We start from the raw sequence: 21,570 nt of genomic DNA on the forward strand, positions 1-21,570 counted from the left end.
ATAATACTTCTGTAGGAGAATTAACTTGTCTAGGGCAAAAAGCTTATGATGATGATACTAAAAATACAACTTGGTGGTCGGCTTCAAATGTCTCAGAACCATCTAACCCGTTTGCTAGATATGCCAGTTTAAAGGATGTGTGGTTTGATCTATCTATCACATCTACCTGGAGAGCCCCAGCAAATTTGTACTGGATCTGTGGTAAGAAAGCCTATTCGGAGCTGCCACAGGACTGGGAAGGGGCATGTGTGTTGGGTATGCTCAAACCATCCTTCTTCTTGTTACCTATTGAAACAGGTGAGACTTTAGGTGTTAAAGTGTATGATGTGAATCATAGGAAGAAAAGGGGACCCCTAGAGATAGGCACCTGGGAAGATAATGAATGGCCTCCCCAGCGTATTATAGATTATTATGGGCCAGCCACGTGGGCAGAAGATGGTACCTTTGGTTATAGAACCCCTATTTATATGCTCAACCGCATTATAAGATTACAGGCGGTGGTTGAGATTATCACTAATGAAACATCACAAGCGCTCAATCTCCTAGTGAAACATAATACCAGGATGAGGACAGCAGTATACCAGAATAGATTAGCCTTGGATTACCTTTTGGCAGTAGAGGGAGGTGTATGTGGGAAGTTTAACCTAAGCAATTGCTGTCTTCAAATAGATGACGAAGGGCAAGCAATAGCTGAGCTTACTAGCCATATGGTTAAACTAGCGCATGTGCCTACTCAGGTATGGAAAGGGTACAATCCAAGTAGTTGGTTTGGTAGCTGGTATGAGTGGTTTGGAGGGCTTAAGGCAGTGGTAGGTGGAGTCCTACTGATTTTACTGTTGTGTCTACTCCTACCGTGTCTTATACCCTTAGTAGTTAGGTCTGTGCAAAGCCTGATAGAAAATATAGCAGAGAGGAAGGCTGCTGCACAGATAATGGCGATATATAAGTATAAGGCTCTAGATCAGGGAGAACCAATGCAGGAAGATGAATGTTGAAGATTCACATCATAAGATAAGTCTGGTCTGGTTCAAGGTAACTTGCGGTGTAAGCAAAACTAAGGTTATGTGATGCCTCAAGTAATTGTAAAATATCAAGAGGCATCAAAGGGGGGAATGTGGTGGAATCTCGGTAAAAATAAATTTAGTAGGCCGAGATTACCACGTGGCATGTGTACGTGCATATGCTGACGTATCGATCAGTTGGTTGCACGAGGCAAGATACGATCAGTAGTGTACGGAGCATGTGCAAGAATACAGGATATAGTATTCCCCTCCTCCATTGTGCTGGACAAGCCATGCGGTCAAAAAGGAAGTTAATTCTTATTTGTGTTGATTGGTTAAGAGAATGTGCGGGTGGAGCTTAATATGGGAGGAGTTATATGCCTATATAAGGAGCCTGCACTATTGTCCGGGGCTCAGAACTTGTGGTATTTTGGTGACGCTAGTCCCTCTGAGTCCCGATCGGTGATCCAATAAAGAATCTCTTCCTTCCTGAAGAAACCTGTGTCCATCTCTCTGTGCTTGGCTTCCGTCAGTTTCTCCGGTATCAGCGCGATACCACCGCGCAATAGAGCCCTGGCCGGGCAAAAAAAGGCTAAGAACAAAAAGAGTGTCAGGATAGAGTAATCCTCCACACCAACACTTACAGTTTGACCAGCAATAATACTCGCCTCCGTGTCATTAATAAAATCATGACTTTACGTCATGTTAATAGTAAAATCTTGGAATTATACACCATATTACATCATAGCCTCGTTTTCTTGATACTATAGTGTCAGGAATACAAACATGGGCCCAGCCCTCCCCTCTCCATGGAGACAAAAGGGTTAAAACGTATGGTTTCTCAAACACTGCGCCGGTCTTGACGCGGCTGGCCCTGCCTCCATGGCTGAGATCAATTTTGATTATTTCCGCCAACACAGTGTGTTCCCATAGGAAAGCATTGGGACGTTATGGCACATGTGTGGAAAAACTGCACCAATCAGAACCTCTTCATAAAATCAATGCATTTTTATGGGAAGCATTCACGCTGAAGATAGGTGATGCACACTGCCTCTAGTGACTGTCACTAGAGGTGTAACTAGGCAGCAAGGTGTGTTTACAGTGCTAAGCCTGCAGGGACACGGCTTATAGACACCACAACCAACCACTATATTATGCTGAAGTGGTTATGGTGACTATAGTGTCCCTGTAAGCAGTTGAGAAAGGCAATATTTAGGTAACAATGTGTGTTTCTCATCTACCATGTCTGTCCCACACATGTCCGTGTCAGTGCTGAGTATACCATGGTAACACTATCCATACAGAGAGCGAGCCGTTTGCCCAAATCAAACATGGCGGCAGCGCACCGAGCCCAGGGGTTGACTGTGGTAAGAGCAGCGCTCGACCGGCGGGCGGTTTTATTTATGGCCGCATCCAGTGCACCGTGCAGCTATCCGTGAGACCTGCGGTCAGTCTGCCCGCCAGGCAGCGGCTGTACGGGCTGACTGAGGGCGGACGGGGAGGGAGGACACCGGAAGTTCCGCCCCGCCGCAGCGGAAGTGTGCTCGGGTGCTGGGAAGCCGGTCGGTGCGACTTTTCTAGATAGACTGAGAAAGTGCTGTGAGAGCAACATGGCGAACCCCAGCCCGGCCAGCAAGCCCTCCAACCCCGGCAACCCCAGGGTGTTCTTCGATGTGGAGGTGGGAGGGGAGTACGGTAAGTGCGAGCCGTGCGGGGTGAGTGGCCATTCATACTCGGAGTGTGCTCAGTCACTGCGAGGCCGGCCGGGGATCCTATCAATGGACCCTCACATCCCATGTGTTCACTGTGTGTGAGGACAATCAGACATTGGACAGTGTATCTCCTAATAACTTCTACATTGGGCACACTGAATATAGGAACAGCATGGTTATCCACTAAATAGAACATTTAGGAACATTTCAGATCATAATAGCCAAACTGGAAATATGTATTAAAAAAAAAAAAAAAAGGTTAGCTATGCTTTCCAGTTAGCCATTCTAGCCTTAAAGGTAAACTATAGTGCCAGGAAAACAAAGTTGTATTCCTAGCGCTAATGTGCTCGCCCAGTATCAGAAAATCTTGTTGTTCCAAATTTCTGATAGTCCAATATAAAAGTTACACAAGATAATTTCACCTATTTTACATCTACATTAATGGACTAATATGGATATATATATATATATATATATATATATATATATATATACACACACAGTGGTGTATCCTGGTTTTGTGCTGCCCTAGGCATCACAAAACTCTGGCACCCCCTCCCCCGCCCGCTTTCTAAATACACATACACACTCACTGACAGACACATATACAATAGCTAACAGACATATACACTAGCTAACACACATGCACACTTACTGACAGACACACATGCACACTCACAATTTGTAAACAAATTTAAAATTCAGTCTCCCCAGCCTCCCTACCTTTATGAGTGCTGGGGTGGATTCTCGTTTTCCAGTGGGGCTGCTGGACGTTTTCCAGTGGGGCTGCTGGACAGTCACTGCAAGCGGCGAGGGAGCCCTGATCCTTCTGTTCAGCTCCCTCACGTGATGCCGGAGTGATGTCATTTTCCGGCTCCGGCATCACTGCGGTGTGCACGAGGGAGCTGAACATGAGGATCAGTGCTCCCTTGCCGCCCACCCGGAAAGTGCTGCAGCTGCGAGTCTCAAGGGACCCTGAGGTGGCCACCTTGCCAGCTCCTGGGCCCCCCCATGACTAGAGGCTGGCAAGGCATTTGCCAGGTTGATTGGGGGGGGGGACGTTTTTTTTTTGCCACCCAAGGCAAATGCCTTGTCGGCCTTGCGGTAAATACACCCCTGTGTGTGTGTGTATATATATATATATATATATATATATATATATAGCCTTGCACTCCTACTTACAGTTATTTGACCTGGTTCTTGATTGCACTAAATGTATGAAAGAAAAAAATCTGCACTTCCAGGTAGCTTTCTTAGGAACTTCTTTTACTAAAAAGCGTAACAGTCAACGTTTCAGTTTCAGGAATTTTTATCAGGACAACCACAAGTGATATACTACAAAACAAACATTTAAATAAGGCAGAAAATCAATTACGTTTCAGCTGTAGGGTGGGCTGGCATTCTGGATACTGAAATCAGCTGTCTGCATAATAAGTCACTGAATCAATTTCAGTGAAGCAATCTATCCCCATAGAAACCTGGATGCGGATGCGCCGTTCAACGCTCCCGTGCTGTCAAAGTTAGACCCACTGCTTTCTTTATGGGAAAGAAACAGTCCTATGGGAAAGCATTGGATTGGCTAAAAACCGGCCATTCTGATGATGTCACCAAGGAAGCGGATTTGGGCGGGGCCAGCGGCTGCAGACCCACGCAGCGCTGGAAATAAGGTACGCAAATGCGCTGGAAGTTCCCCGTACAGATGTATAGTTTCAACACTCAGCACAGCGGTTTCCTACCATGCGCAATATCCTGATAGGAAGCATTGGATAGGCTGAAATCAGCCATGGTGGTGGTGCCAGCAATGAGGAGACCTATGCTGCGCTGGAAAAAGGTGAGTAAAATCACCTTTTTAATTGGGGATGAGAGGGGCCGGCGATTACAAAACTATAGTGTCAGAAATACATGTTTGTATTCCTAACACTGTAGTGTTACTTTATCCCGTTAAGGACACATGACATGTGTGACATGTCATGATTCCCTTTTATTCCAGAAGTTTGGTCCTTAAGGGGTTAAGTAGGAATTAAATGGGTTCTCCAAAAAAATCACTATTTAGTAAATGTATCACCAATGAAAATATGCATTCATTTAATTGTGCATTTCTTTCATTTAGGATCATATGTAGAAACAGCTTGCAAAAGCTGCAGATCTTTTGTTTAAAGCCTTTTCAAGCCCTCCCCTTCAAGCCCAGACTTAATGTAGATGTCTATTGAGCTTAGCATCCTAGTTAACAGAATTGGTTGTCTGACTGCCAGGAGGCTTAACAAGGTTGAAGAGAAACTCCAACCACCAGGACCACTTAAAGTGGCACTGTCACTGTCTAGGGACTTTACGTATTTGCCAAGACCCCCGGCAATGATATCGCTGCTGGGGGTCCGGGGAGCCCAAATGGGGTGGGCAGGCTAAGAGGAGAATTACTTACCTGAACCTGTTTCTTGTGGGTACTGACACCTTCTTCCTTGGAGTCCTCTTCAGAGCGCAACGAGCCAATATCATTGCTTTACTCTTGACCTTGCATGAAAGTACAGCATTCAGGTCTATGGAGGATCCCTCAACACTATGGAATCCTCCATAGATAAAGCCAATTCCATACAGCTGGGGGGAGGGGGTTTTGATTTGATACTATTTACATAGTGATTTGCTGGGCATAAGGAAATCATAAGGACCCATGTCTTTTCTTCTACGGGCCATACACTTTAGCTCTAGGTGACTGCATCTCACTAAGAACCAATTCAGGTTTGGTTTGGGAGTGTGTGCCATTAGTGGCAGTAGTATTTTCATCTTGAAGACCGTTATTCATGATATCGTCTGGCACTTCCAAAAGTTTGCCACAGTAATTTGTAACTGACTATTACAAAATACACAGGGTAATGAATATGTCCTGGCACTGGTAGCAGTATTAAACAGTTGAGTGGTGGGATGGAATTGCTTTTGCCATCATGTCTGAAATATTTGGTTGTGATTACCCCTCGCCCTTCATTACTATAGAATAGTACTTCAAAGCATACTGGAAATGTGTGGTTTGGCCAGTCTTTCGAATCAGGTAAAACTAATCGGATATTTATTCTTATGACAGCGTGACTGTTTCTTTCATTATTTTATTATTATATTAATTTTGAAACATTTGTGGGTGTTTATGAAATCTAGTTGTAGAATAACTAGCAGGTGTATTCCATAGATTTCGACTGTGACTTTAATGCTTCTCTCAAACTAGTATTATTTTTACCATACTCCTTTTAAGTAGTAAATTGATAAGAATGGAAGGACTGATGTCAAAGTAATACATTTCCAAAGAAACTTGTTTGCATAAAAAAATATATTTTTTTTGTCCTTTCCAGCTGGCCGTGTTGTCTTAGAACTGTTTGCTGATGTTGTACCCAAAACTGCAGAGAATTTCCGAGCTCTGTGTACGGGGGAGAAAGGTATAGGACCAACAACCGGAAAACCCCTGCATTTTAAAGGCTGTCCTTTTCATAGAAGTAAGTTATGATTTTATTTGTTGATTTAAAAAAAATAATTATATATATATATATTGAGAAGAATAAGTTTGTAGACCTTTTGTTTCTCTTGTTATGTGTATATAAAGCAGTTTTAAAAATATTAATCGGCTTTTACAGATCAGTGATATTTTTTTTACATTTATTTTATTTTTTATTTTTGCAGTGCAATATAGAATGACATATAGGCCTGAGGTGCCCCAAAGGCAGTCCTCTGGCTGAGCTGTACTGTATATTTGACATGCACAATTTTTTTAATATAGAGAACAGAAGGATAACAGCAGTTACTTCCCTCTATGCCACATTTAGGAAGAGACATTCTACAAGAGGGTTAAAGGACCACTATAGTGCCCTGAGGGTACCCCCTCCCGCCGGGCTCTGGGGAGAGGAAAGGGGTTAAAACTTACCTTTCTCCAGCGCCGGGCGGGGAGCTCTCCTCCTCCGATCCTCCTCCTCTCCTCCCATTCAGCTGAATGCGCACGCGCGGCAAGAGCTGCGCGCGCATTCAGCCGGTCTCATAGGAAAGCATTATCAATGCTTTCCTATGGACGCTTGCGTGCTCTCACTGTGATTTTCACAGTGAGAATCACGCAAGCGCCTCTAGCGGCTGTCAGTGAGACAGCCACTAGAGGCTTTGAGGGCTGGATTAACCCATTTATAAACATAGCAGTTTCTCTGAAACTGCTATGTTTATAAAAAAAAATGGGTTAACCCTAGCTGGACCTGGCACCCGGACCACTTCATTAAGCTGAAGTGGTCTGGGTGCCTATAGTGGTCATTTAAGCATAGAGTGGAGCAACAAATTAACATTAGACTAGCCAAGCTTTAGGTATATGTTTTACAACAGACTATGAAACTGGCAGTGTCAGCATATTGATAAAGTAGGTTTGACAAGCTAGTGATTCAAAGCTAGGTTACGGAATCACTGGGTGCAGATATAATGCAGCTATGCATGGTATGACTCAAAAAGGAAAGTACCAGATTCAGTATAACTATTAGGCATGTGCTTCAGTATAAGGTATAAGGAGTTCACTCTGGTTTGGAGGGCTCAGTGCGTGGTCGTCTGCTTGCTTAGAATCACAGTTCCAGCGGTGGTCCAAAGCCCTGCCATGCTGCGATGTCGTCAGCCAATTCCCTCTGTGGGGTAGTCGCGTGTGCCTTCCAGCAGGTCACGGTAAGCCGTTGTCGCGGTCCCCCTGCGCTTTCTGCATCTTTCACCCGTGCGGGCTTCTGCATACCGCGGCATCTGGGCTGCTAGCTGTTCAGTTTGTTGTTTAGCCCCGTGTTGGCTGAAGTGAGCGTCCAGGCGCCGCAGGCTGTGTTGGGGATGCTTGGTGCATCGGGACTGCGTTCGCTTTTGCCAGCCGCCATCCTCCGCCATCTTGGATGTACCTTGCTGCCTCATGGTGATCGGAGGTAGTGTTGGCCGGCTGCCTGTGGCACCCAGCGAGGACCGGGATAACCCCCGCCGGTCCAGAGGGGGGGGGATTAGAGGTGAGTATGGTGAGGTTTCCATCTGTGAGGTTACCAACCAGGAGAGCGGCCGCCTCTCCCTGGCTCGGTCGCAGCTAGGCTGAGGCTGAGGCTGGAATCGTGGGGACCCGGTGAGTTGCGGGTACAAGATTGGTATTAAAACATTTTCCTGGGTCTCCCCCACTCTGTAGTCACCCTCCCAGCGATGTGCGTGCAATGATTTGGGGTATATCCCCCGTTTTAGTGGCTGGCTTGCAGGAGCTATCGTGCAGCACGTCCACTCTGCTAGGAAGCTAGGCTCCGTCCCCAGATCAGTGATATTTCAGATCGATTGCCAACATTTTTCTAGGTCCATAGAAAGACCTCGAAATAAACTTGTGGATATTTATTTGAATAATCTTAATGCGTCTAGATCAGGGATGTCGAACATGCGGCCCCCCCAGATGTTGCTGAACTACAACTCCCATGATTCCCTGGCTCTCTGTTTCATTGAAAGAATCATGGGAGTTGTAGTTCAGCAACATCTGGGGGGCCGCATGTTCGACATCTCTGGTCTAGATAGTTTTGTTGTTTATAGATCACCATCTTAAATTAACGGTTTGTCACTGATTTACTAGTTATCAAGAAATTCATGATCCAAGGTGGGGATTTCTCAAATCAAAATGGAACTGGTGGAGAGAGTATATATGGAGAAAAATTTGAAGATGAAAACTTCAATTACAAGGTACCATGTTGTTCTGAATCAAATGTAGAAATTCATTTAACATATATTTTTAAAGCACTATTGCAGGTTTTGCGCTGCTGCAAACTCACTGATCAAATATCTGCCATTTAGGATTTAAATCACTTTTATTTCTGTCTGTGCAGCTTTATACACCCCTTCCTGCGTGAGATTTGCAGCACAGTGTGTTTAGTTTTGTTATTTCCTGTTCTGTTAATTGAAATTTAATCATATACAGGAGGCTGTTTCTAGCTGTAACAGGCTATGAACAGAGCAGGAGATGAAACTGATGCATTTATAATGGAAGCTAAAAATTGTTAGACTCTCTTTTTCAGAAATTTGTAGGGTAGCTGTGTGGGTCTTTGCTAGGATAGGTGTGACAAGTACTACATAAACCGGAACAAAAATAATTAGGCAGAAATAACAGAAGTGAGATTGCAAGGGCATAAACTATACACAGATTACTTCATTAAGATCACATTGTTTTGGTGCTTAGTGTCCATTTAAGTTGTATGCATTATCTGTTGTTTACCTGTACACCATTGGTGGCTAACCTTGCTTTGCATATTTTTGTACTTAATTTTCTCAATTTGTTGCTCAACAATTGGCTGCCTCATCAGCTTGCTAATACAGTCCTTACAGTAACATTAATCATCCCCAAATGAAAAAGCTCAATTCACCTTCAGTCCAACACCGCTATGTATTCACGTTCGTGGGTGTTACTCTTATGTAACACTCGTTCTCCCCCCTTTTTTTTGCATTCTTTTTAGGGGGTGAATTTACCCTGCCATGTGACGCCTCCACAAGCAGGGTAAACCTCTATAATGCTGGCTTCGTGGTCAGCATGCTGACTTCTGAACGGAGTGAAATCAGGCACTCTGTTCCTATGCTTCCTAGTCATGCATTGCTAGGGAGTTACCATGGCAACCACAAAGCATGCGCTATGAATTACTATGCTTGGGGAGCAGGAGGACCATCTGTGGGAGTCTGCTGAAGAATTGACTGACCTGTGTGAGAGAGACATATTTTTAAATATGATTTTCTTTCAATCTGTACATTTACTAGCACAATTTATAGATTAAATGTTCTGCTCTTTTCCAAGAGCATAAGTGGTAGGTACCATGACAGATACTCTTTAAACTTCTGCATCAGGATATGCTGCTTTTCTTAAATTGTATTGGCATATCAAACGAAAGGAAACCGTTGATTACTTTGCAATGCTGGTGAAATTCGTGTGTGTGTGTGTGTGTGTGCGCGCGCGCGCTCTCGTTCGTTCGTTCGTTCTCCCCTCTGTTGTATTTTCTTCACTCTTCAAGCAAGCAACCAATACCCAGAAAATCACCCCCTCCCGGTAAAAAAAAATTAAAATAAAAAAAGCCTCAACGCACAATCAAACTACTGCCCTTTTACAATTTCCCTCCAAGGCCCCTGAGAAAGTTTTGTATACAACATGAATTTCTCTGAATCTGACTTTCTATTTGAGCTACTTCAGTCTGGATTTTGCACTGGTCACTATGTCCAAACAGCCTTGACCAAAGTATATAATGACTTAATTTCTTCAAAATCCAATGGTCACTACTCCCTTCTAATTCTTCTTGACCTCTCTGCTTCTTTCAAAACTGTTGATCATCCGTTTCCTCGTTTTTATCCTTCACAACTTCTGTCTTTGAGACTCTGCTCTTTTCTGGTCCTCCTATCTCTCCCAGCGCTCTTTTAGTGTTTTTTTTTCTTGTTCTTCCTCACCTCAGAAACGCCTCTCTGTTTGTGTTCTCCAAGGTTATCTTCCTGTTCTCAATCTACACTGCCACCCTTCGTATACTAATCTGTTTCTTTAGCTTCAAACATGAGTCCTAAGCTGATGATACACAAATCTGTCTTCGCCTGATCTTTTTTCATCCCTCTTAAATTGTGTCTCTAGCTGCCCCTGCTGTTTCTAACTGGAGGGCAGCTCACTTTAATATACCCAATTTCTTCAAAACGTCTCATGCTTCTTCCTTCAAACACTACTACTTCTGTGTCTGTCTCCATCCATGTTAACGGCACTACCATCCGCTCTACCTCACAGGCACATTGTCTTGGAGTTCTCTTTGATTCCAAGTTCTCCTTCACCCGGTACAACCAGTCAATCACCAAATTCTGCTGCCTTCTTCGCAGATGCATGCGTATATATTTTATTTATTTTTCTCTTGAAAGACCCTTTGTGCTCTGTAGATATAATTTTAATTGACTATTCTAAATCGAGGCTGCTTGTCCCAATAGGTATCACAACATTAAAACCTGAGGGTGCACCTTCACTGTAACATATTGTTACATTTTCACTTTATTACCACGCTCAATAGACAGGATAATTGTAACACTTTCTCACTCTTCTAGGCATATACTATATAGCCAAGGGAAAAAGAAATTACACCCTCCTTTGAATTTGAAGGTTTTACATATCAGGGCATAACAATCATCTGTTCCTTAGCAGGTCTTAAATCTAGGTAAATACAATCTCAGATGAACAGCACATTACATATTTTACTGTCATGTTTTATTTAACAAACATAATGCCAAAATGCGAAGCCATGTATGAACAACAAAGTACACATTTACTGCTTCCATATTGGAATTAGGAGGCTAGGTAGCAGACAGGTGCTGCTAATAAAATTATCTTGATTAATCATCAGCAAGTGTGATCATCTCTATAAAAAACAAGTTTTAGTAGTTTGCTGGTCTGGAACATTCAGGTGCGTGTCAACACAATGCCAAGGAGGAATGACATCAGCAATAATCTTACAGCAGCAATTGTTGCTGCCCATCAAGCTGGGAAGAGTTATAAGGCCATTTCCAAACAATTTAAAATAAATGAGTACAGTAAGAAAGATCATTCCACAGTGGGAAAATATTCAAGACAGTTGCCAATCTTCCCAGGAGTGGACATCCCAGGAAATTCACCCCAAGGTCAGACCGTGCAATGCTCAGAGAAATTGCAGAAAACCAGAGAGTTACATCTTAGACTCTAAAGGCCTCAGTTAGCATGTTAAATTACATGACCGTACAATTCGGAAAAGTCTGAAGAAGTATGGTTTTTTGGAAGGGTTGCCACTAGAAAGACTCTTCTGTCTAAAAAGAACATGGTAGCATGGATTTGGCTTGCAAAGTTGCATCTGAACATACCACAAGACTTCTGGAACAATGTCCTTTGGACAGACGAGACCAAACTGGAGATGTTTGGTCATATTGCACAGCACCACGTTTGGTGAAAACCAAACACAGCATATCAGCACAGTGGTGAAGGGGTAATTATTTGGGCTTGTTTTGCAGCATCAGCACCTGGGAACCTTGCCGTCATTGAGTCGACCATGAACTCCTCTGTATACCAAAGTTTTCTCCATTCGGCCATTTGTGTGACAGCTCAAGCTTGAACAAAATTGGGTCTTACAACAGGACAATGATCCAAAGACCACGAGCAAATCTACAACGGAATGCCTGAAAAAGAAAAGACTCAAGGCATTGCAACGGCTCAGTCAAAGTCCAAACCTCCATCCAATTGAAATGCTGCAGGACATTTAGAGAGCTGTGCATAAACAAATGCCAGCAAACCTCAATGAACTGAAGCAACGTTGTAAAGAAGAGTGGGCCAAAATTCCTCCACAATGATGTGAGAGACTAATCAAGTCATACAGACAATGATTACTTAACATTATTGCTGCTAAAGGTGGTTCTAGAAGAAATCATAAGGTGTACTTTGTTTTTCACACATGGCTTCTCCATTTTTGTTTTCTTTGTTAAATAAATCATGACACAGTGTAATATGTCATGTGGTGTTCATCTGAGGTTCTGTTTTTCTAATTTTAAGACCTGCTTAGGAACAGATGATTATGTCCTATATGTAAATCCATAGAATTCAAAGAGGGTGTACTTCCCCATGACTGTACAATTATTTTGTGGATAAAAGGAAACCGCTTATTTCCAGGTAGGGTCAGTACACTTTTGTGTTAATTACACGACTATATTTTTGCCTTATGATTCAATTATTGGGGTAAAGCCTTTAGACATCCCTGTTCTGTCCTTTTGGCACAACTTGTTTCTTACTTTCTTAGGATTTTTTTCTTAAAAAAATTGTTGTTCTATCTGACTCACCTCTTTAAGAATTCTGTAAAACGTCACTGTTCCTACCAAACGTCCTTCCCTGCTCCATTAGACTCTCACCCAATCTCTCTAAAAAAAAAAAAAAATTAAAAGAAGGCTTTAAAGGACCACTATAGGCACCCACACCACTTCAGCTTAATGAAGTGGTCTGGGTGCCAGGTCCAGCTAGGTTTAACCCTTTTTGCTGTAAACATAGCAGTTTCAGAGAAACTGCTATGTTTATCTATGGCTTAATCCACCTCTAGTGGCTGTTTCATTGACAGCCGCTAGAGGCGCTTCCGCGCTTCTCACTGTGATTTTCACAGTGAGAAGACGCCAGCGTCCATAGTAAAGCATTGAGAATGCTTTCCTAAGGACTGGCTGAATGCGCGTGTGGCTCTTGCCGCGCATGCGCATTCAGCCGATGACATCAGAAGAGGGAGTAGAGTCCCAGCTCCGAGGGAGCCCGGCGCTGGAAAAAAGGCAAGGAATTAATCCCCTTTCTCCCCCTTCAGCGCCACGGGAGTGGGACTCTGAGGATGTTGGCACCCTCAGGGCACTATAGTGCCAGGAAAAAGTTTGTTTTCCTGGCACTATAGTGATCCTTTAAGAAGGCTTCCTCTCCGGGCAACTGTGTCACCCAAAAGTCTTCATTATATACTTTCTGTAGCAGCTCACTTTTTTCTCATATATGAAACACATCGTACCGTTACCGCTTGTGTAATTTTTACCATCAGCACCTTATGTTCCTATACATGAACTGGTTTTGTTGCAACTAGTTGTTTGTTAGTCCACCTTTTTTACAGGGCTGTGGAATTTGTTGCCACTTTATGAATAATATGTTATCACCGTAACAGTTTTAACAAATGATTGACATGGTAAATCTTTACATTTTAATTGGGTTGTAACTCCTTATGCAACACAAACATGATGTACCCAGGTTTTGCTTATTTAACAACCCCCTTCCTTTTTGATAAACTGAAACACTCCATAAGACTAATGCTATTTAAGTTGAGCATTTGACAGACACTCAGTTAAACTGGAGTGACCGTACTTTTGTTATTTGAAGCTGATGATACCACTTGTTAAAACATTCCTTTTTTTAAATATATTTTATATCTTTATATACCTGCAGCATGACAAAGAGGGTTTGCTTAGTATGGCCAATGCTGGTCCAAATACTAATGGCTCTCAGTTTTTCATCACAACTGTGCCCACCCCCCATTTGGATGAGAAACACGTGGTATTTGGTCAAGTGCTGAAAGGATATGGCATTGTTAAAATGTTGGAAAACATTGAATCGAAGGAAGAAAAACCAGTGAAGGTAAGTTATTGTACAGGTGTAACATTATACTAGCTTGATGAAGCAATTGTATAAACTCACTTGCTGTTCTCATTTGTCATCTTCATATGCTAGCTATAAAGAGAGACCATAGTTAGAAGTGTAGAAGAAACAGCTTGATTTCCAATCCAATCCAATGTCTTTTTGTTCTATATATAATAAAAAAAGTATATTTTTATTTTTATATATATATACTTTTTTTTATTTCCCCCCTATACAATTCCTTCACTGTAAAGCTATGCATTAAAATACACCTAAGCTGACTCTGGGCTACTACAACCATGCCGCTGCTTTCGTTGGTAATGTAGGTAATGCATTAAAGGAAAATTATAGGCACCCAGAACCACTTAATTTCAATGAACTGATCTCGGTGTCATGTTCTCTCTGCTTTGACACTGTAGCTGAAAACGGACTGTAATGCTTATATTGGAGGGTTTTAAATGTCTATAGTTGCAGAACCACCAGAGCCACGTCTGATGAAATAGCAAGGTATCGTTATCAGATGGTCTCTGAGAAAGTGTTTATAGAAATCTTAAAAATAAACTTTATATATTTGTATTGTAGTTTTTGCGAATCTTTTTGAACAGTACATTTGCAAGCTGCAATAGGCATGTTGACTTGGCCATCTTGTGGTGTGATAGTTAGTATAGGCATTAATTTTGTTCTAGTTTGAAACAAATGTGATTGCAGATCCTTTGAACTGTCAAATGCATGTTCTGCAAACAGAATTTCCCCCTTTTTTCCCCTTGCAGCCCTGTGTTATATCAGAGTGTGGTGAACTGAAAGATGGGGATGATTGTGTGATACCGCCATTGGATGGATCTGGTGACACCCATCCTGACTTCCCAGAGGACTCCGATGTTGAATTAAATGATGTAAGTTCATGGAATCAGATTCCATTTCCATGTACTTGTCTTATTTGTGTTTGCCAAATATTGATTAATAAAATATGTAGTTATTTTGCAACCTGCTTGACTTACTGTCAAGACTATTCACTGAAAGGTAAATTGTCAGAAATTCAAAGTGAATATCAAATTTTAGGTTACTGTACCCAAATTAAAAAAAATAAAATACAAATAAATCTCTAATTCAGCTATGTTCAGCTTGGCTCTTGAGATTCTTAGATTTCCTGATGTTTTACACTTTGAATAACCTTGTCTGTATAAATATGTAGTAAAGCTATGAAGTGTTATGCCTGTACAGAATATAACTTCTATTTTAAAGTGTTTTTACACTTTATGTTTTCATTAAATGTTTGTATTTTAGGTATCCAAAAAAGTTACCTGTTTGAATGAATTAACTAAATTGCCCACCAAGCAGTTTTGTTTTAACCTGTAGTATTTCTCCTCTAATATCAGGTTGGGAGAATTACCTCCATTGCTGAGGACGTAAAGAGCATTGGAAATAACTTTTTCAAATCTCAAAACTGGGAGATGGCAACAAAGAAATACAACAAGGCCCTAAGGTACAAATTATACTGCTGCAAAAATAAAACACAAAACATCATATATGTACATTGCTGGTACCATTAATTTAAATAAAATCTAGAACTACCACATTTTACTTAATACAAGTCATAATCTGTACCATTTTCAGACAAACTGCATCAGTATACAGTGTGTGTTTATAATTGATAGGCCTGGTGAATCTTTTTGTGAAAAGCGAAAAATTGACAGAATAAGCTCAATTGTTATTGATGAAGAAGTCTGTGGAGTGCATCTTTTTTTTTTTTTCTACAGACTGTATGAAAGCCAAGTTAGCCTGTGGCATATTTTACATTTCATTCTTAGAGTTCAGGACTCAGTGAATCAATGATATCCTAGTAAGAGAGAAAACATTTCCTAGACTGAAAATAGCTGCCCTGTATAAAACGTAATCTCCGACACAGCTGAATGTTGTTCGTTTTTTTTTTTTTTTTTTTTTTACTGTAATATTTGAAGCAGTCTTTTGCAGTGGTGATGTAATCGTTTGGTTTTCTCTATTTTAACAGATATGTTGAAAGCTGCAAAGATGTGACAGGTGATGATAATATAGCTAAATTAAATCCAATAGCTGTGAGCTGTAACCTGAATATTGCTGCCTGTAAACTCAAGATATCAGACTTTAGAGCTGCAATTGAAAGCTGCAATGAGGTAAAATACTAGTATGAAAATAGACCTATGCAATGCAGACCTTTTTTGTTTTGGATTGAAAACTGCTCAAAATAATCTATACACAAAGTAGAGACTACAGATGCTCAACTGAGAGGAAGCAGTGCTCAGTACATTTCACCCAGGAATTTGTTAGTACCCAGAAAATATTACCCTTCGGGCCATTTATATCATCCACACTGGAAAACTGTCGTGCAGTACGTTATTTTGGTACCAATGTCACTGAAGTGGTCATGGTGCGTGCTTGGAAGTAACCCTTTAAACTGGAGCTCCTCTTCAAGAGAAATAGACATTTAGTTGCACATTGCCACAATTCTTTTGCGAGTTTATTTTCAATTATTTGAGATAAGCTTGGGCATGTACATAAGAGCTGCAAAGAACATTGTTTTTTAAATTTAATTTTTGCATTGTGTGGTTAGGGTGTGTGCGCTTCTTTCCATTCTGTTCCAAATAAATAAAATGGCATGCCCTTGAACAGCATTGTAAATCGAGAAAAAGGCAGGGGTCTGAAATGCTTGTACTTTCTTTTACACTGATATGGGTTCATACACTAGTTGACCTATGGCCACTGGAGTAATTAAGGTTTTATTTGCACCCTGCATAACTTTTTGGTGCTGCAGTAACCACATCCTGAATCCTACTTCATCCATTTATTTTTGGTGAAGAGCGCATCAATGGAGAAGTTGATGAAGTGGGTTGACGTTGAAGTAAAAAAAGAGGATTTTTATAATTAAATGCATTCTCTTTTTGATATCTCTAAAAGAAGTTGACAAAGAGTGAAATAAACATGTAATCTACTAAATATGTGGATGACACCGACAATTTTAAGCAGGTGAACTTTTAAGCTCATGTTGTACTATTAAAATGATAAATGTATAGTTTTAGAAAGATGCTCTTCCCAGCCATGGAAGCCAGAGGTGAACTGGATGACCATGTAGTCTGCCACTATGCATTCAAGGCATCTCAAAACTCTCTTGAAGGGTTAGCATACTTGGGGATTTTTTTCCAATTCTGCTATTTTAGCCTTAAATTCGAAATTCACTTTGAATTCCGGGTAATTCTTTTTCTAGTTTGGTACCATTTGAAGGGAAACTTGGCTCACGAGAACAACTACAGCTGATTGTAGTTGTTCTGGTGTCTATTGCCTGTCCCTGCAGACTTTTTGCTGTAAACACTGCCTTTTCAGAGAGGCAGTGTTTACATTACTGATTATTAACATCTCTAGTGGCAGTCAGGGCCGCTAGATGTCTTTTCTGGGTCAGTGCTGCACAGCCACTGAGTTTAACGTCTCCACGCTCTGGATGGAAATGCTGATTTAATGCAGCTCTATGAAGAGATGCTGTTTGGCGCAGGGCTGTGTTTCAGTGTGCATGCACAATTGCTCCAAATGCTGAGATTGTCAGAACGGAGATGGGGCCACCTATGGCAAGATCAGCGCAACATGGGAGAAAAAAGTAAATAAAATGACCTCTTTTTAAGAGAGGGGGCCAAGGACCTAAATAGTTATTTTACCACTAGCATCTGTAATACATGTTAGTGTTCCTGTTATTGTAGAGTAGGAAATGTGGGTACCATACTTATGATTTCAAAAGGTCAAAAAGAAAATGTGAACACTTAAATTATCCATATGTTAACATTTCGCCTATACAGTTGGCTAGAGGAATTCCTATCTCCTGTGTAGTGGCACTGCTGTTGGGTAATTGAATCCAGGTCCACATAGCTCTTTAGTGTGAGCATCAGTGTTAATTGTGTCGACTAACCATTTTAGTCGACTAAAATTGAAACTAGACTAAACCTAAAATAATTCAGATGACTAAAATGGCATTTAAGTCAAAAGACTGACGAAAACTAAATTAAAATTTCCAGCCAAAATTAACACTGCACAGTGGGGCTGTGGAAGGGGCAAAAGAGACAGACCAGGACTTGGGAGAGAGACACACAGAGGGGGTGGGGAAAGGACAAAAGAGACAGAGGCTTTAACTAAACAGAACAAATCTACTAGAGATTTAGTAGACTAAAACCTACTGCAGATTTAGTTGACTAAAACAATTCAGGTGACTTAAATGGCAGACTATTCCCCAGGCAATCAGTATTGGCAAGGTCGTTGGGCTGCTGCCATATTTTTTTATTTATTTTTTTGTAACCTACCATCTCAATTTCATTATGCTAAAAAGGATGTTTCTGTGGTTTGCCTTGTGAAAATATTTATATGGACACTAGTATCTTTGATGCATTATCACATGTAATATGAAGCAGATTTGATATGTAATATTTTGTGCTGTTTACTGTAGGCACTTGAATTTGATCCATCGAATACCAAAGCACTTTACAGACGGGCACAGGGCCGGCAAGGCTTGAAAGATTATGAACAAGCACTGGTAAGATGGGTTGGTTTAATCACTTTAAATGTATTTATTGAGATTAGAAAGATTACTTTTTTATTTTTACCTGCTTCCATTTTGTGTTTTAGGAGGATCTTAAAAATGCTCACGAGTTGGCACCGGATGACAAAGGTAAAGTAGTCTACTTGTTGGATGACAACTTAGAATGTGTAGAGTTTAATGCATCTAAACCATTTTGAGCTGTGTATTCCAACTGGAAATCCTCAGGATCCCATTCAACCCGTAAGATCTTTTTTTAGCAGCTATCATGTGTGAAATCCCATTGGACCTTTTATATTGCCTACAAGAAATGTTTTATACAGCCAACCTTTCTTTTATTGGCTGTCATTATCAGGCAGCATAGCCTTGCTAATGATCTATTGGGAGGAATTGGAGGAAGTAATAGAAAAGAGTTTGAACTTTAGCAGGTCATAAAAGGCAAAGTGTGGCTCCCATTAAATTGAGATTTGTTTACCCCTTCATGAAGTATTGGCTCATTGTTTGGGGGATTGGAGAACTACAGTCACTCTAGGGATTGCTATATCACAATATTCCCCTGAGTATAATCACTAGCTCTTATAAATGCTGTTCCGGCTACGCTCTCTGGACTAGGAGAGGTCTACCCACTGGAAGCTGGATCCTGGGTGGGTGGAGGAAGGCAAGACCCCAACCAAGCTGCGGTGGTTCATGAAGTTAACGGTAGTTATCGTGTTCCAGTGCAGTACTTATGGTACTAGGAAGCAGCGATTGACGGAGGTACCCAGTCGGGGTGCCAGGCGGTCTGTCACAGGATGGTTTTGGTACTGCGACATAGTATGGGTGTAGCAGAGTAGAAGTATTAACTGCAATATCTCCGCTGGTAGACTTAATCATCATTCAAGAGAAGCGTAGCGCGGCAATTCCCATCCCATTCCCCAACAACTGGACGATACATGGCTTTGGAAGTCAACTGGTTTTTATTGAGCCACAGCTGGCTTTTATACAATTCCCCATGCAAGGGGTTTCTTTAATGACATTCCAGGGGCTTTCCCCTGGTGGACCTTGTTGGGGACAGGGAACAAAGACATTTCCCATGATCCTTTTCTGTACTTGGAAGATAATTGCGTAAGGACAATTCTTTATTATCTCCCAAGTACATAAAATTAAACAATATTTTAAAACATCATAACTCCCATAATATTATTCAGAACTCCACGAAAGACACTTCATCGAATAGCCGGGATCTGAGCACCCAATCTGTCGAAATACTGCTGATCTGTTTGGTAGAACAGGAACGCCATTCAAGGGAAGTTTAGACTGGTTAGCCATGAGGCAAAGCCCCAAAACAGTTCCATGCGGTTGGATGCTTTGAGTGGTCTTCTTTTGGGAGTCCTCATGATTAAAATAACGAATAAGTGTTCATGAACTGGGTAGCCATGTGCCTGATGTTCGTTCAATTCAGTAGAATGCCGACGAAAGGAAACGAGCGCACGAACAATATGGAAGTTCAGCGGTGTTCGCAAGGTAGAGCGTCCGATTATAGTTCCATGCGCAAAGATGGCAGCCGCCACGTGTTTGGTTATATGAACGGCGGCCACCCATCCGACTACTTAGAACCTTGCAGTTTTAAGGTGCTACAGTACTCAATTGGAGGCACACAACTTCTCTGGGTGGTATCCCTGTTCGGTGGTTGGTTCGACTGACTAACAATATGTCCGTATTCTGTTCATGACATTTAAATAGTCAAATCTATGTAGGATAGGATCTACAGGTGGCAGCCGGGATTGCCACATGCCCCTTTGTTTGTATTTTGGACAGGCGCTCACACCTTTTTCTCTAAACTGGAGGTAATGAATAGCCAATATGCTTGTAGAAAGTACAAGTAATTTACCTTCATTAGTCAATGGAAAATGGTTTATATTCTTTGTTTTTGAGTTTAGCCTCTCCGTCGCAAGTCTTGTTTTTTGTTAGGCTAATTTGGCGATTCGCTCCCCCCCCCCCCCCCCCCCATTTAAATACAAGGACTGAACTAAATAGCAAGATTATGTACAAAGCGTGCTTCAGCAGCATTTACTTGGTGGTTGCCCTAGTTTATAATCGAACCTGTGGTTTAGGGATTAGCCTCCACTGTTTTATTGCCCATGTAATGCCTTCAGGCACTCCAAACTTTGTTTCCAGTCCTTAAGGCATGTTTTTTTCCTCTGTATCCCTGTAGCAACAGAATTGGGAAGGGCCAAAATCTTGGACTGTAGGAGTCCCTTGAGAACTGGGTTTAGAACCGCTGGTCTAGATGCAGGAATAATTTGTCCGGCATAATATACATGACCGTATGCTTTCTTATAAACGTTTTGGCTGGTATTTTAAATATGCGACAATTGAACAACCCTAATTACCAGATTTGTTGTTTCTTGCAGCAATCAGCAGTGAAATGCTACGGGTCAAGCACAGGATCAAGGAACAGAAAGCAAAAGAAAAAGCTGTATATGCAAAAATGTTTGCATAGAATTTTTTTTTTATTGTAAAGTCTGCATGGAACGTATTGACAGGATGGCTTCTGCTGATTTAAGGAGACACTTTTACAAGAAAAGAAGCTGTCGGATAAACCAAAAAAGCAAACTTTTTTGAGCCCAAGAGATGTAGTTTAATGGTTTTCAAACGGTTATAGTTTTTCCTTGTTTGTTTTTTTTCATTGTGACACTGCATGAACTATGCAAATGTAGGATGTGCAGTGTAGCATTTTACTTGGTGTGACTTTTGTTATTCTGCAGACCGTAATACTGTTTTGTTTTTTTTCCCGATTTACTTAAAGGAGCTTATTTTCCTCTGTGCAACTTTTGAAAGCTGCAATTGGTTACTAGCATTTTTTTTCCTTTTTATTTTACATAAGAAATGTTTACCGTTCCTCTTAATAAAGACTGTTAATGCTGCAAATGTCTGTTTTGTGAAAGTAAAAACAAATGAACTACTGATTAAAGTGATGTTTCAGTTTAGGCACCATAACATACCAGTATATTGGTCATGGTGCTATTGTGCTATCCCTGGTCTGATACTTAGTGAAACTGTTTGCTCAAAACTAGTGTCAATGAAGCGCATATCTGGCACCCAGCTAAGCTACAGCTGTAAGCTATTACTAATGTTCTACTTCAGCATTCGCAATGTCAATTTCATCCATATTTTAGAGCCATTCTGGAGGTAATCGCCTGC

At 41.3% G+C, this 21,570-nt stretch overlaps 1 protein-coding gene across 1 annotated transcript; it reads left to right on the forward strand.

Moving 5' to 3' along the window:
• Positions 1 to 2,528: 2,528 nt before the first annotated feature.
• Positions 2,529 to 21,297, forward strand: PPID (peptidylprolyl isomerase D). The gene is made up of 10 exons (XM_063458211.1): positions 2,529 to 2,696; positions 6,049 to 6,189; positions 8,298 to 8,404; positions 13,650 to 13,838; positions 14,609 to 14,731; positions 15,215 to 15,321; positions 15,847 to 15,988; positions 18,298 to 18,384; positions 18,477 to 18,519; positions 20,781 to 21,297. Exons 1-10 carry the CDS (start codon positions 2,612 to 2,614, stop codon positions 20,867 to 20,869), a joined length of 1,113 nt encoding a protein of 370 aa, XP_063314281.1. The 5' UTR covers positions 2,529 to 2,611; the 3' UTR covers positions 20,870 to 21,297.
• Positions 21,298 to 21,570: the final 273 nt, after the last annotated feature.

The sequence above is a fragment of the Pelobates fuscus genome, chromosome 6 (assembly GCF_036172605.1).
Source record: "Pelobates fuscus isolate aPelFus1 chromosome 6, aPelFus1.pri, whole genome shotgun sequence".
NCBI lineage: Eukaryota > Metazoa > Chordata > Amphibia > Anura > Pelobatidae > Pelobates > Pelobates fuscus.